Source organism: Colobus angolensis, unplaced genomic scaffold (assembly GCF_000951035.1).
Source record: "Colobus angolensis palliatus isolate OR3802 unplaced genomic scaffold, Cang.pa_1.0 Scaffold50, whole genome shotgun sequence".
In the NCBI taxonomy this organism is placed as follows: Eukaryota; Metazoa; Chordata; class Mammalia; order Primates; family Cercopithecidae; genus Colobus; species Colobus angolensis.
The window spans coordinates 4,186,119-4,201,234 of NW_012118488.1; the positions used below are offsets into that span (position 1 = coordinate 4,186,119).

Below are 15,116 nucleotides of genomic sequence, written 5' to 3' on the forward strand. Positions count from 1 at the left end.
AGGGGAGGGAGGACAATGGGAGAGGGTTAATTATTGTCCTGTCAAGGAATGATTCCTGTTAAGTAGAATTGGAATTCCTCAGTGTTTGCAAGTTTCCTTCCAGTTCTGAGATCTGGAAAACAAAGGAGGGTAGGGGGTCAGGTCTGGACACCAGGCATGATCCCAGCCCCTTCCACCCCCCTGCTGAGGACATGGCATCCCCTCCCTCCAGGACCCATAGGGTAGGGGCTTCAGTGCTGCTCCCTCCATTGGGCCCTGCCCACAGGGCGCCCCGGGCCCACCTTGTCCAGGAGCTTGTCCATCTCCTCCTTTCTGGCCAACTCTGACTCCTCCAGAACCCGACGCTGTGCAGTCTCCTTTTTCAGGAACTCGATCTCCCTGGGCATAGGCAAGGGACAGATGGCAGGTAAGGGTGTGTGGTCTGGCTTCCATCCAGGATGACCGAAGTTCTCAGCTCTACCTGGGCAGCTCTGTCCTTCCCTGTTCTCAGGTTGGGAGGCCCCAGGTTTTCCCAAAGCCTCTGGGGGTCTGGCTCTGTGCTGGCTCTGATGCATGGTCATTCCGGGCCGGGTGTCCCACCATGGGGCCCTCCAACTTCTGTGCTCCTTGCCTCCCTACTCAGCTGGAGGGGTGGGGAGGGACTGCCCCCAAAAGCCTCTCAATGCTCCCTGGGCCCAGGCCGCCCAGCCCCCAGCCACGTACTTCTGCTGGTAGTCCTTGATGAGGCGCTTGGCCTTGCTATACTTGCGCTCCAGGGCCTGGTACTGCGCCTGAGTCTCCCGCAGGTGCTCGTCCACAGCCTGGCACAGGCTCTGGGCCTCGCCCCAGTAGCCTTCCAGTTTCTCCATGCGCTCCTTGTTCTCCTCCACACTCTGCTCCAACTGCGCCTTCTCCACCCGCCAGCGCCCCTTCTCCTGCTCCAGGCTTTGCAGCTGAGAAAGGAAGGCACGGCCCTGGGTTGGTGGGGGCCAGCAGGAGCCAAAGGATACCCCCATCCTAGCACTGGCGCCAGAGTCGCCAGGGGATTCCTACAGCTGTGAAGTCCATTGCACCCCAACTACTAACCCTCTTTGACTGAGCCTGAGAACTGAAACCCAGAGAGGAAAGCAGAGCTCGGCCTCAGATCTCCCACCAGACTCCCTGTCACTGCACCCCACTCACAGGGAGGCTGGAGGCCTCGGTTAGTCGCTGATACTCTGACTTGGGGCAATGCAACTAATGTTCCAAGCCTCAGTTACCCCATCTGTCAAATGGGAGCGATGTATGCCTCCCAAGTTCACAAAAGCTCCAGTGAGACAGTACATGTGAAGTAAAAGGGCAGATGAGGGTCACCATCACTCTCTGTCTCCTCTCTGCAGCCCCGGCCCTGCTCGCCAGTCTCTGCTCCTCCATCACTCTCTGTCCCCTCTCTGCAGCCCCAGCCCTGCTCGCCAGTCTGCTCCTGTGGCTTCCTGAACAATCCTGGTTCCTCTCCCAGCTTCCAGGTGACCCCAGCGCAGACCTCCAGTCCTTCACAGCTCAGTTCTGGATCCTCTGTTCTCTCTAATACTCACTGCCCTGGGGCACTGGCCCATCTTCCACACCACCTGTGTGCACTCTGAGCCACAAATCTCAAGTCCCAGCCCAACCTTGCTCCCAACTCCCAGCTTTAGCTCCCAGCTCCTCCCAGGTACCATGCCCCAGACCAGACCCCCACAGCTGCACAAACCTATGCCTTCTTTCCTGATTTGCTCTTTTAAAAGGCGCCACAACCTCACAGACGTGTTGGCACTCAGTCTCAGGCCCCTTCCAGTATTTGCTGCAAACATCCCTTGCTCTCTGTCCCCCAGTCACACAGGCCTTCCTGCAGATCCTCAGACTTGCCACAGGGCCTCTGCATGTGCTGTCCCCTCTGCCTGGAATGTCCCCCATCTACCCTCCTGCTTGCCTAATTCTTTCCCTCTATCTCACCCTTTGGCTTTCTACTCAGCGTGTCACTTCTCCAGAGAAGCCCCCACAACTCCCTGCAACAGCATAGCCCTACCCCCACCTCCACCCGAATCAGGTTCCTCCTGCTTTAGCAGCTCAGGAAGCCTGTTCTCTCCTACACAGCCCCATGCCAGTGTGTGACAACACAGTCACTGGTTTGCAGATGCACAAAACAATGGTCAGCTCTGGCTTTGCCCATCATGGTGATGGGAACAGTACCAGACATCTACAAGGTACCCAGAGGATGTCTGTAAGTGGAACGCACAAACAGACCTTTGGCGTGTCCCTCCCCTTCATACTCTGCATACACCCCAGGAACACAGCCTGTCACTCTGACCCTGGAAATGCAGTGCTCACCCACCCTTCCTCTCCAGACCCTCTGCCTGTACTGAGCAGTCCTGGCCTACCCCTACTGGGACACTGTCTGGGCCCCTCACCAGTTTGCCTGCCTCCCAGCACTGCCCACTTTCATGCCCTCCCACTTTGTAGGCAGTGGCTTTCCAAAAACTCCCAATGGCCACATACTCCATGCTGTCTACAGGACCAAGGCCAGAGTCCTTAGAGGGGAGGCAGGACACTGCAAGCCAGAGCCTACCCTGGCAGTCCAGCCCTGCCTCCACCTCTCCCCGACAGGCATGCTGCCACCTCCTGGCTGGCCTCCCCCAAAGCCAGCCTCCATGCTCCACAGAGCTCCTCTCCCTGCCAGGAATGCCCCTGCTTCTGCCCCAGCCATCCAAACCCCGCCCTCCTCTCCTGCATACCCCCATGTGGGAGGATACGCACACTCCCATGTCTGCAAGACCCCTATACATCTGTCTCTCCCCACCACGGCAGAAGCCCCATAGGTACTGGGACTCCTATAGTCTAGGTCCCAGCAGGGACCCCATACAGACTTTTAATATGAAATCTGTATATCCACATGCCTGTGAGGGTGCTGGCACCTGACATGCTTGTGTAAGCATCTGTGCAAGCTACACGTGTGTGTGTGTCATGTGTCTCCATCTGGTGTCAGCTTTGGCACCTCTGTGTTGCCTGCCCAGGTGAGAATGTGCATTTCCTGTCACCCTCTTCCTAGACCAGGTGGTCTGAGCGATGGCCATGCCTGTGTGTTTCAAAGCAGATGGGTGCAGAGTGGGTTTGCGTATCCAGGCTGATAGCCCCGAGTGTAATGTCACATGAAGTACAGGTCCACTGTATCTGTGACCGTGTCTGTGTAGAGTGGGTGTCTGTATGTGTCTGGGTGTCTGGGTGAGGACTATGTGCCTTGGGCCAGGCTGCTATGTGTCAGTGTGTGTATTTCCAGTAATGGTATTTATCAATGGGCTTATATATAGCAGACATACATGGGACAGCACAAACATAGAGACACCTAGAGTGAAACTTAACACACTTCGGTATCACAGCTAATATACTGACTTTTTTTTCTTTTGAGACAGGGTCTCATTCTGTTACCCGGGCTGGAGTGGAGTGCAGTGGCACAATCGCGGCTCACTGCAGCCTCGACCTACCCTGGCCCAAGTGATCGTCCCACTTCAGCCACCCGAGTAGCTGGGATCACCGGTGTGCGCTACCACACCTGGCTAATTTTTGTATTGTTTGTAGAGATAGATTTTTGCCACGTTGCCCAGGCTGGTCTCTAACTCCTGGCCCAAGCAGTCTGCCTTGGCTTCCCAAAGTGCTGAGATTACAGGCATGAGCCACTGCACCTAGCCTACTTTGACTTTTCATTGAGCACCTATTATGTCAGACATTGTGCGAAAGACTTGACATACACACACACACACACACACACACATATATATAGATATATATTTTTTGAGATGGAGTCTCACTCTGTGGCCCAAGCTGGAGTGCAGTGGTGCAATCTCGGCTCACTGCAAGCTCCGCCTCCTAGGTTCATGCCATTCTCCCACCTCAGCCTCCCTAGTAGCTGGGACTACAGGCGCCTGCCACAACGCCCGGCTAATTTTTTGTATTTTTAGTAGAGATGGGGTTTCACCGTGTTAGCCAGGATGGTCTTGATCTCTTGACCTCGTGATCCGCCCGCCTCGGCCTCCCAAAGTGCTGGGATTACAGGCGTGAGCCACCGCGCCCGGCCGACTTGACATATATTATCTCATTTAATCCTACAACGACCCGGTAGTGTTGGTGCTATTATGACTCCATTTTATGGATGAGGAGGCTTGCACTTGTGCTTCACTTGCACAGAGAAGCAAGTGATACTGGAGCAGATGGATCCAGAGCTTGAACTTTTAATATATCCTTTTGCTTTAGAGCAGCCTGTTCTGTGGGTGCCTGTGCCTAAGTGTCAGCATGTGCAGGTGTGAGGGTAGGGGGACCCTGCTCCTCAACACACGCATGCACGCACGCAAACACACACGCATACACACCCTCACCTTTCTTTTCAGCTGCTGTATCTCTGCCTCCGTGACTGCGTGCTTGATCTGGAGCTGTTGGGCAGAGGGGTAGGCACTCAGCTCTGACGGGTAGGGTAGGCAGTGCTGAGGGCAGGAGACCTGCCTGCCTTTCCCTCCACCACTCCAGGGAGCCCCTCCTCCCACCTCCTTGAACTTGTGCACCAGCTTCTCGGGCTCCATGTCCACAGGGGACAGTGCATCCTCGTTCTCCGCTAGCTCAAACACCTCGATGGCCATCTCACCACCCGGGAACGTGGGGCTCAGCTCCTCATCCTCATCAGTGGCGTACTCTCCCGTCTGCAAAGGGAGACCAGAGACTGTGGGCCCTCCCCACCCAGCTGCCCTCAGCCCTGATGACCAGGGGTGGGACTAGTCTGCCCATGCCAGACAGATAGCTACCCAGGAATGTGGTTCGTGCCTCCCGCTTCAGCCTGAGGCTGGACCAGAGACGCAGTTTATGTCTTCCCCCAACAGCCTAATATTCCCCTGATGACAGAGGGAGTCAGTTCCCCATCAGCCCGGGTCTCTGAAGAAACAGCCTATACTGTCTTTCCCCTTCTGGATCTATCTCCCTTTCAGATTAGGTCCCCCAAGGCCAGGGGCTATACTCTCCCCTCAGACTTGGGACTCTTTGAGAGGGCTGTGTATTCCTTGTCCGAACTCTGAAGACAAAGAGTGTGACTGCAGGACAGGGAATGGCACTGTGGGCTTTTTACCAAGGCAGGGGAAGCAGTAGAGGCAGATGACTGTAACGCTTCATCTAGCCACCAGGGGGCGACCACGCGGCCAGTCAGGCAGGGACACCCTACCTCCTCGTCATCCTCCCCATACTGGGCGTATCTCTGCTCCATCATCTCCCGCTGCCATCGCTCCTGTTCCAAAGTCTGCTGAATTAGCTGGGCCACTTCGCTCTGCTCTCCCGGCCGCTCCCGGCCAATCATAAACCTGCAGGGGCACCAGCATCATCCGCTGCCTCTGTCCTCAGCCAGGTAATGCCACCATCCTCCCTGCTGATGCTCCCCTCTCCAAGCTCAGGCCCTCCCAGGGGAGGAGAGATGAGAGGGCTGAGTCCGAAGGCTGCAGTGTTAATAATGAATGGGGGAATGGGGGCCCTTATCAGGTTTCCTTCCCAAGGGAGGCAGGAAGGCCCATTCACCCCTCTGGCCAGTATTGCAGGAGAGAGACTGTCAGCCAACCTCTAGGCTGGGCTGCAGGGTACATGCACTCAGGAGGCTCTTCCCCTGCCACTGAGGCAGGGAAAGGTGAAGATGACCCTCCCGGCTGGGATGGGCTGCGGAGGTGTTTCTTGGGTATGCTCCAAGCCCCTGAGCTTCAGGAAGGGGCGGGATGATGGCAACTGGAGATTAGGATGGAGAGGAAATAGTGGAACTTCCAGGCACCAGCCCCTCCTGCCGGTGGCCACCCACATCCTGTTTCTCTCCACCACCCTTTCCTGGGGGTAGTGCCCCTCTTGCAGGGGGGCAGGGAGTGATCCCTGAATGTTAAGTCAGAGGTAGAGTGGACACAGGGGGCTTCTGATCCAGTCCCCTTGGTTATAGGGCTGGGGAGGAATCTTCCCAGGATGACACGGGGCTGGTCGGGGGGAAAGATGAAGTGCTAATGAGGGGATCCCAGTGTGGTTAGCATTCACCCTGGACGTCCTAGTTCTTCAATCAGTGAGTCAGGGACAGGCAGGGGGAAGGAAAATAAGCCCCAGAGGACAGTTTGGAGGGGTGGTGGACAGTGGGCCAGGAAGGCTGAGTACTGGTGGCCAGCAGTGGCCAGGGAGCTGGGATGAGAAGGCAGGTGTGAGGCAAGGGACTCCAGGCACAGCAACTCCTGCAGCCAAGAAGTCAGCAGAACCTCTGTGAGCTGGAACGCCAGAACCTTAACTGACTGTAGGCAGGTGAGCGGAGTGCCTGGACGAGGACCTCCTGCCCACTCCCACGCCCCACCCCTCTGGGCTCTCACCGCACTCGGCCCTTGGTGTTCCGGAGCACGGACGCCGCGAAGCTCTGGGTCACTCCCACCAGACTTGTTCCATCCACCTCCACCAGGAGATCGTTCACCTGGATCCTAGGGGAGTGACATTGGTTAAGGGGTCACAGGGGAACTGTGGAGTGAGGGTAGAGGTAGCCTCCTCCCATCAGAAACTCCAGTCTCCCCAGCCCGAGTACATAGTCAGAACTCATCTCTACAAACAATGAAAAAAAAAATGAGCTGGGTGTGGTGGCATGTGCCTGTAGTCCCAGTTACTTGGGAGGATGAGGGGGGAGGATCACTTGAGCCAGGGAGGTCAAGGCTGCAGTGAGCTGTGCTCACGCCACTGCACTCCAGCCTGGGCAACAGAGTAAGACCCTGCCTCCAAAACAAAACAAAACAAAACAAAAAAACAAGAAAAGAAAACAACAACAAAAAACCTCACAGGGACTTTGTCCCCACAGGGACCTGGTACTTTGTCTACTTGCATAACATTCACGAGGCCAGAGGATTCAGTGTCAGCCAGGCCCACCTGTGTGGGCAGTGAGAGCCAGGCAAGCAAAGCAGACACAGGCGTCCAGGACCAGGAGAGGTGGCAGGCACACTTCCTGTGACAATCACATTCTTGTCCCCTCCTCCATCATACTTGACTGAGCGGTATGACATTCTCAGAGTTCATCTCTGCCATGCACACTGGCCAGGGGCCCCACGGCACACAAGTGACATGCCTACCTCTTACGTGTACATTTCTGCACGGAATTGAGTACACGGATGTCCTCCCAAGTCCCCAAGACTGAATGGCACTGTCTCAAGTTCACACACTGTCCCACACACACCTGATACAGGTGCACCTCCTGACACACTCCAGTTGTGTCCCCTGAAGCCCGTGTTCTCCACACAAGGGGAGGTTCAGTCCCGCCTGCCGAGGGAGATGGCGGGTGGGGGGCCTCTCAGGCACCTCCCTCCTCCACTCCACCTCCCTGGGAGCTCCAGGCCTTCTCTCAGACTCCCACACGGAAATGGAGGAAATGGCCTATTGTCCAGAGCTCACCCCAACACACGCCACTCCCAGGTGGGCATGAGTGAGTGGCCACGGCCACCATGCACACTCACTCCTTAGACAACCCATAGGCAACAATGGGAAAAGGCTGTGGAAGTTCACACTGGGAGGGGGAAGGGGTAAATGAAAGGGCATCCTGTTCCCTGCCCCTCTCCCTGCCACCCGGGCCACAACAGGTAGAAGCCCCTTGACAGGGCAGCCCCATCTCTAGCAACAAGATCCCAAAGTCACCCAGCTGCACAAGGATACCTGCTCACCTTTGCCACACGGAGGGGTCTGGGTTTGAGGTACCACCACAAGGGATCCCCAATGTCAATCTCTAACTTACAGCCACCTGGGGGATGCCCTACAGCCCTTCCTACTGCCACTCCCCACACTCCTGTAATACAAAGCTAACACAGGGGTCCCTGGCTGGCACACAGCTCCAGGATGCCCTCCCTGAACCTTCTGTCCCACAGAACTCACCCCCTGCAACCACGGATGCTCGATAAAGGCATGCACACTCACAAGCGCAAAGACAGCCAGTCTCCAGAGCCACTGCCACCAATGTGTCTAGTCACAGCCTCCTGGCCCCTGCTCTCTATGCCCCAGCCACACCTGCCTGCTCGTGGCTCCACTGCCTGGAACCTCTGCACTCACTTCCTTAGCACAGCTAACTCCTGCTCAGCCTTAGCTCTCCACTCCAGCACTGCTTCCTCCAGAAAGCCTTCCCTGATATCCAGAGAGGTTAAGCTCTCCTATTGTATGCCTTCACAGCACCCTGCATTTCCCTCTATTTCACCACTTTTTGTGTGTCTACTTGTTCAATGTCTACCTCACACTACACTGCACACTTCTCAAGAGCCAGGACCTCACCACTGACTCCCCAGGGCCCAGGACCAGCCCAACATTGTCAGAGAGTCAATATTTGTTAAGCGAAAAAAAAAAAAAGAAGAAAAAAAGCTCAGATACACTCCAGGCACACAGGTTCCATGCCTGTCTTCTCCCTACCAGGGCCCAAACCATACTCCAGACCAGGATGCACAACATATGCCTACAGCCCCCATAGTCACCAGCCCCTCCTGGAGAACGCACACTCCCTGAGGGCATGAGGGCTGACCGTGCTCGCTGTTGTATTTCTGGGGCCTGGAACAGCACCTGGCAGGGCAGTGCTCCCCGAACATCTCAGCTGCACACACAGCACAGAAATCTCCCAGAGAAAGCCCACCCCACCCCCAGCTCAGTGGCTCACCCCACCAAGGATGGCCAGTCAGGGAGCGAAAAAGGGTTGGGTAAGACTGGGGAGGATTGGTACCTGCCGTCCCGATGGGCCGCACCACCCTCCGTCACGGTCTTGACGAAGATACCCAGCTTCTCCAGGCCCATGTCCGCCCCAGCACCCATGCCAATGATGCTGATGCCCAGGCCCTCGGAGTCTGTGGAACAGAGAGTGGTGAGATGACAGGGCTTGTAGGGGACATACAAGACTCTCCACCCCGAATTCCAGGGCACAGACCCCCATCAGGAAGCAGTTCCCTTAGGGGATGTCCCACAACTGAAGAAGGGGTATGGTTCTGTCCACTTTCTTTGCCAAGCCAACTAGGAGGGCTCCTGAGCCACTCCCTGCCCTTTGTCCCTTCCAAAGAACCAATGGGTAGAAGAGTGTGCCAAAGGTGACACAGGCAGGTAAGACTGTTGTATATGCAGACCAGGGCGCATGGCCGGGATGCGGGTGGCCAGGATGGGACTCAGCCCTAAGCCTTTGGTCTTCTCCCTCTTAACCAGTCTCATCTGTACTCACAGCTTCAAGGACCAAAGACCTCCAGATTTTCTCTCCCCTGAGGTCCATTCCCCTATCCACACCTGCCCCTGCCTGACTCATGGGCCTCTGACGTCCAAACTAATGACCTTCCCCCACAAACACTCCCTCATGGGGGATGCCACCACCACCTGCCACCTGCCAGACCTGGGAGGCACCTGGATTCCTCCCTCCCACTCACAGCCTCCACTTGAGCCAAATGACCCCCAGATCCTGTGGATTCTCCCCCTGGAGATCTTTCCAGTCTACCCACACCCGTTCTGCCATCTTCCTGTCCGTGCCACAGTGGCCTTTCTCCATCCACTTGTGATCCCCTCCCTACATCACAGCCTGGCATGGTCTTTCTAGACCTTTCCTGTGCCTCGAAATGGCTCCCAATCCATCTTAGCAACAAGAACACGTGGTCTGCAAGGCCTCATTTGCATGCCCTTCTTGCCCTCCCTGTGAAAATGCAGCCAAGCCCCTTTCCTGCCTACTCCCCTAATTCCTCCTCACCAGAGTGCAACTCAAGCCTCACTTCCCCGGGGAATGCCCCCAAGCACAGTCTGGTTAGGTCACCTGTTAAAACGCTTTTACAGCAGCCCCTCCTTACCTTCCCCAGCCCCTATTCCAGAGCCTAAGGGTGAAATTAGATGTGACTGTGCCTTCCATGTCTGCCTCCCCCATCCATCTCCCCAAGAGCCCATCACTGTGTCCCCAACACAGAGCCCAGGACCTAGCACACAATACCCTACAGAGACCTGTTAACTGAATGTGCAAATGTGGTTCCATGACTGGGGTGGTGGGGGTGTGGCTTGGCCTGGGTCTGAGTCCCTGTTGGCTCTGGGTGCCGACAAGGGAGAAGCAGGGAAGGTCACCAAGGGCCCGAGTCAGAGGGAGAGGCCCAGCAAGTCTATGGGAGCCCCTGAGGGCACAGGGCAGGAGCTGGCGCCAGAGATGAGACCCGGGTCAATCCCAGCTGTGCCCAAGTGGCCTGGCCTCCTGGCCTCTCACCCTTTTCCAGCTCCACAGGGAACAGCTCCAACCTTTCCACCCGCTTCTCCAGCTCGTACTCAGCAGAGGCCGCCATGGGATCCACATCCTCGTTGCGACGATCATAGTCCTCGTTGGAGTAGGTGCTGAATACCTGGGGAGGGAGGCAGCTGGTCAGAGAGGCCGGCAGAAGGACAAGGGCAGAACTGGCATGAGGCGGCCAAGGAGGCAGGCCGAGTTACCCACCCCATGCCTCCCCATGACAGCCCTGAGATAAGGCCTTGCCCAGCCCCAAGAGACCCCAGCTCTGAGCAAAACAAAGGCCCTCATAGTTCTGGAGCCCAGGTTCAAGACAGAAAGGGACCCAGCCTTGGTGGACCTGCACTGCTGTTCTCTCTGCAGCTCCAACCAGCGTTGAGCATGATCTGCCACAGGCACAGAAGGGGAATCCTGGAGAAACGTCCAACTCAGGAACCCAGACACCCAGATAGAGAGAAAGTGAGAGATAGGACCTAGAGAGCCAGACAGGCGAGAGGGGGCACAAAGACACACACAGAGAGGAAGGAACAGGCTGAGCAGAAGGGGGGAAGAGGAGGAGGGGAGAGAGGATAGAGAAGATGCTGGAGGATGCCAGATGGGGAGAGAGGGGGGAGCGGGTGTGAGACAGCAGAGGGGGAGGGGAGCAGGAGGGGTGGAAGGGGAGAGGTACCCAGGACTGGCTCTGAGTTGCCACTCAGGTGGATGTTGGAGCAGGGGAGGGAAGCAGGAAAGACCACCTCTATCCCTGTGGAGAAAAGGCAGGCCCTCCACCCCCTGGAGCCCCTCAGGTGGCAGGAGCAGTGGAAAAAGCTGGGCCCTGTGGCCTGGCCTGCACACCCAGGCTGCTCTCCCTCCACAACTGCAGCTCTGAGTTACACCCCCTGTCCCCCATGTGCTAGGGGGCCCAGGAGACTGAGGAGGGGACGGCCTCTGACACTACCCACAGTGAACCCAGGTGCCATGGGGCTCCAAGGCCAGCCCTGCCTTGGCATCTCCTGTACCCCTCTGTTGTCTCTCTCCCGTGTCTCTCAGCAAAAAGGGGAATTCCTCAGCTCTGACCCTCTCGGAAGGACAGAGAAGGTGGGGCTGGGCTCTGTGGGAATGTCTAATTCTGGGCCCAGGCAGGGGTGCTCCCCAGTGGGAGGTTAATGAGCACCATTTGGGGTACCATGACATGCTCAAGCTTCATCGCCTGCAGTGACAGGTTGGCACCACTTGGAGCCAGGCAGGGGCGGGGAGGGATGGGGAGCAGCACTATCAGATGGCTGAGTTTCAGCCCCAAGGAGTCAGACTAGGACCCCATCTCCCCCAAGGGCCCTTGGCAGGGCCCTGTCTCCTCCAGGAGCAGACCTTGTGGGCACCCTGGCAGGCAGCAGCACTCTTGTGCCAGCCTTTGTCTGGGCTTGCTCTGTGTCATCCCCACCCCCTACCAGAGAGGCTCACTGCCACAGTGGGAGAGGGAGGGGTGCTCATAGCACCAGAAGGCTTAGGTGGGAGGGACCCCTCTGGTCCCTTCGCTCAATTGCACAGCATCAGAGAAACTCCGGCTCCAGCCCTTAAAACTCATCTTCCATTGCACCCCTTGAACAAACAGGCTGCCCACCTTGCACATAGTCCAGGGCACCAGGCCCACTGCCCAAGGTCACATGGGTTAAACTGTGGCCAGGCAGGATGAGACACACCCAGCTGGGCCAGGTGGGTGGGTCACCGGTGACTTTGTTTCCACCGCACACATGCCCCAGGCTCTGGGACAGGACTGGTGTGAGCTTGGACTCAGCAGTGGGATTTGGCCCACTTTGCATCGGAGTCCCCAGACTCTCACCCTCTGCTCTAGGAGACAGGGTCCCTTCATCCTTCAGTCTCTACAGTCTCCTGGGTCAACCAACCCCTCCCTGACACACAGGGTCACACATACCCACTGTGACCTCCAAAACACACCCTCACAGCCTGTCCTGGGCTGCACCCTGCCCACTTCTCTCAGCCTATCAAATCCTGTTCCCTTTCTGGTTCTGCCCCCTGCAGGAATCCCAGGCCTGGGCTCAGAGGCCCCAGACCACCTCCTACCCCTCCTCGGGTTGCCCACCATGATATGCCGGTCTAGCAGAGGGCCCTACATGAAGTCCCATCTCCCCCAGGCCAATCTGGAATTAGGTTCTCTGCCCTCAGCAGAGGCCTCCACCTCCAGAAGGGGAACAACTGGGTCATCCATGGAGCCCGGGACCCTGGACTTGGCATCAAGGCAGGGGCAGGAAGAAGAAAAAGTGGGGCCCCTGTGCCAGGGTTGGGAGGAGGAAATCCCCAGTGAGGCTGAAAGCCAGCCACACCGGGCCCGCCACACACCCTGGCTCTCACACAGGGCGGGCCAGCTCCAGAGTCACCAGGGAGCCGGGAAGCACTGCTCCAAATCATGTGCTATTTTTTACCAAAAAATCAGGGTAAGGCGTCAAATATAGACAGTCAGAGGCCCAGACCACACTCCATCTCCGAGGGCATCCGGCTGCTCGCAGAATTAGTGGGGGTGGGGTGGGGAGATCCAGACTCTGCTTTAGAGTCCCAAGAAACAGTACAGTTCCCCATTCCCTTTAGAACCCCACTGCCTTCAGGAGGGAAAGGGGTCGGGAGAGCACCCCCCAGGACCCAGCCTAGGGGAAGGACTGGCCTGGGAGGGGAAGAGCAGCCACTCACTTTTAACCTTTCAGGACTCTTGCTGGGGTGGGAGGTGGGAGAGAGGCAGAGAGAGGCTAATATTCTGGGCGAGTGAGAGGAAAGTTGGGCAGCTTCAGAGTCCAGGAGTAGTTATGGAAACGGCAAACAAACAGATGGTAGTTTGGCTAGGGAAAGGTAAAGGCCGGGCAGGGTCCAGGCCAAGGAGAGTCCAGGGACCTGGACACTTCCATGGGGCGGACCTGGGGCCGGGTGCAGCGGAGCCTCGGGTGGTGAGAAAGAACCCTGCAGGCTGAATGTGCCAGCCAAGAGTGGAGGGTGGTGGGAAGTGGGGGGAGGTGTGGCCTGGGGTTTTTGATTCCCCCCAGGGGATGTCCCCTCCCCATCAGCGCTGTTCTGAGGACCTCAAAGCTCTGGCATAACCCACAAACCAACCACCAATAGTGGCGGTGGGGATGAGACCCCCAAAGGGGCAGCTCCCATCCCTCTTTCAGAGCTCCTAGAGAATGTGGCAAGAACACTTGGGGCCTGCCAAGGCCATGGGAGTCTGTCCTATTGAGCAGCCAAGAGCAAAGGCATGCCCATTACTGCCAGGCACCCAGGGGGATCCCAGCCCCACCCCCTCCCCTCCATGCCTGCAGAAGGCCTCTCCCCATCAAGGACCACACAAAGTGCCCCTCCCTGTGCAACCAGGACCGGGCAGCTGGCCTGCAGGGACCCCCAGGGAACACGGCGCCAGCCAGTCACATGGCCACAGACCAGCTCACCCTCACGATCTGCTTCCCTCTTTCACTTCTGCAAAGTTGGGGGGTACAAACAGAATGGAGGAAGGGCTGCCATCCCCTGCAGCTTCGTTTTGAGAAGTTCCTGGCTTTCCCCTTTCTCACCCCATCCAGCTCCCATAGAGGAGAAAAGCACCCCTAGCCCCCTCTCTACCCAGTGAAGGGCAAATGTCTCTTCTGAGGACACACACTCCTTCACGCTACCCAAGCCCCAGCCTCTGGCAGCCTCCGGAGTAAGGAATGTCTGGGCGAGGAAGGCATAGCAGGTGTCCCAGGACCTGCGTGGGGCAGGGCGGGTTCCGCGGAGTGGCGGGGCGGGGTGGGGCAGCAGGCGGAGGAACCTGAGGGCAGGTCGGGGCAGGCCACCCCCCTCGCACACCTGAAAATCCCTCTCTGACAAACAGCTGGAACTCCCCCACGCCCCCCAGAGGGTGGGAACTTCTGGGAAGGGGGCTGGGTGGCAGGGGCTGACTCAGCCTGCCAAACCCGGCTGGCTGGCGAGCCGGGGGCGGCCGCGTGCACGTGGCAGGGGCGGCGCGGGGGCGGGGAGGGGGTGCTCACTTACTTGGATGGGCGCCGTGCTGAAATGGATCTTCCGGCTCGGGGCTGGGTCCTCCTCCTCCGACAGCCCCGGGATCTCCACGCACCCCGACTCGGGCTCGTAGGGGGGCTCCCCATCCTCCTCGTCTTCTTCGTCGTCCTCCTCTAGGGCACTGCCCCCAGAGTCCTCCCCGAGCCCACTGTAGGCGCTCACGTCCACCAAGTCCGCCTCCGAGAAGTCCTCCTTCTTGGATTCATCTACTTCCTCAGGGGCCACGTCCGGGGCCCGGCCAGTGCCCACCCCCCTCTCTGGCGGCGCTACCGCCGCCGCCTCCTTCTCCGGGGCCGCTTGGGCCTTTGGCTCCTCGGGCGCGGGGCTGGCTGCGGTTGCCGCGGTGCTGCCATTCTCCAGGGCCGCGTGGACCGTAACTTCGGCCTGGATCACCTCCCCGGGCACCGACTCGGCCTCCGACTCCCCGCTCTCCTCCACCTCCACCGGCTTAATCTTGCGCACCTCCCGGGGCTTGGGGGGCGGCCGGGCAGGGGCCACTCGGTGCTGCGGGGGCTGCTGCCCTCCGGGGCAGCGCTCTTTCTCCGCCGGAGCATCCCCCGACGGGGCGGGCGGCGGCGGCGGCGGGGGCTGGAACACCCGGGACCGCTTGCTGACCAGCTTCGAGTTGACCTGGGGAGCCCCCGCGGCCCTGGGGAGCCCGGGCCCGCGGTGGAGGCCGGTCCTCGAGTCGGCCTTCTCGAAGACGGCGCTGAGCTGGCTGACCGTCGGGGACACGGCGTCAGCGTCCAGCTTGTCCAGCGCCTCAGTGCTGCCGTTGAAGCGCACCACGACGTCCAGCTTCCGGTCCTGCAGGCCGGCGCGCTCCTGCCTCAGCAGCCGCCGC

At 58.5% G+C, this 15,116-nt stretch overlaps 1 protein-coding gene across 1 annotated transcript in view; it reads right to left on the reverse strand.

The window, feature by feature from the left end:
- LOC105524662 (neurabin-2-like) overlaps nt 1-15,115 on the reverse strand; it is a gene marked incomplete at its 5' end in the record, with an annotated part of 37,549 nt that extends 22,434 nt beyond the window's left edge. Inside the window, 9 exons of the mRNA XM_011960017.1 lie at nt 282-378; nt 703-932; nt 4,365-4,418; nt 4,530-4,682; nt 5,195-5,330; nt 6,357-6,461; nt 8,720-8,840; nt 10,217-10,349; nt 14,246-15,115. Of these exons, the coding sequence (XP_011815407.1) occupies nt 282-378; nt 703-932; nt 4,365-4,418; nt 4,530-4,682; nt 5,195-5,330; nt 6,357-6,461; nt 8,720-8,840; nt 10,217-10,349; nt 14,246-15,115 (1,899 nt within the window). The remainder of the gene's footprint in view (nt 1-281; nt 379-702; nt 933-4,364; nt 4,419-4,529; nt 4,683-5,194; nt 5,331-6,356; nt 6,462-8,719; nt 8,841-10,216; nt 10,350-14,245) is intronic.
- Between the last annotated feature and the right edge of the window lies 1 nt (nt 15,116).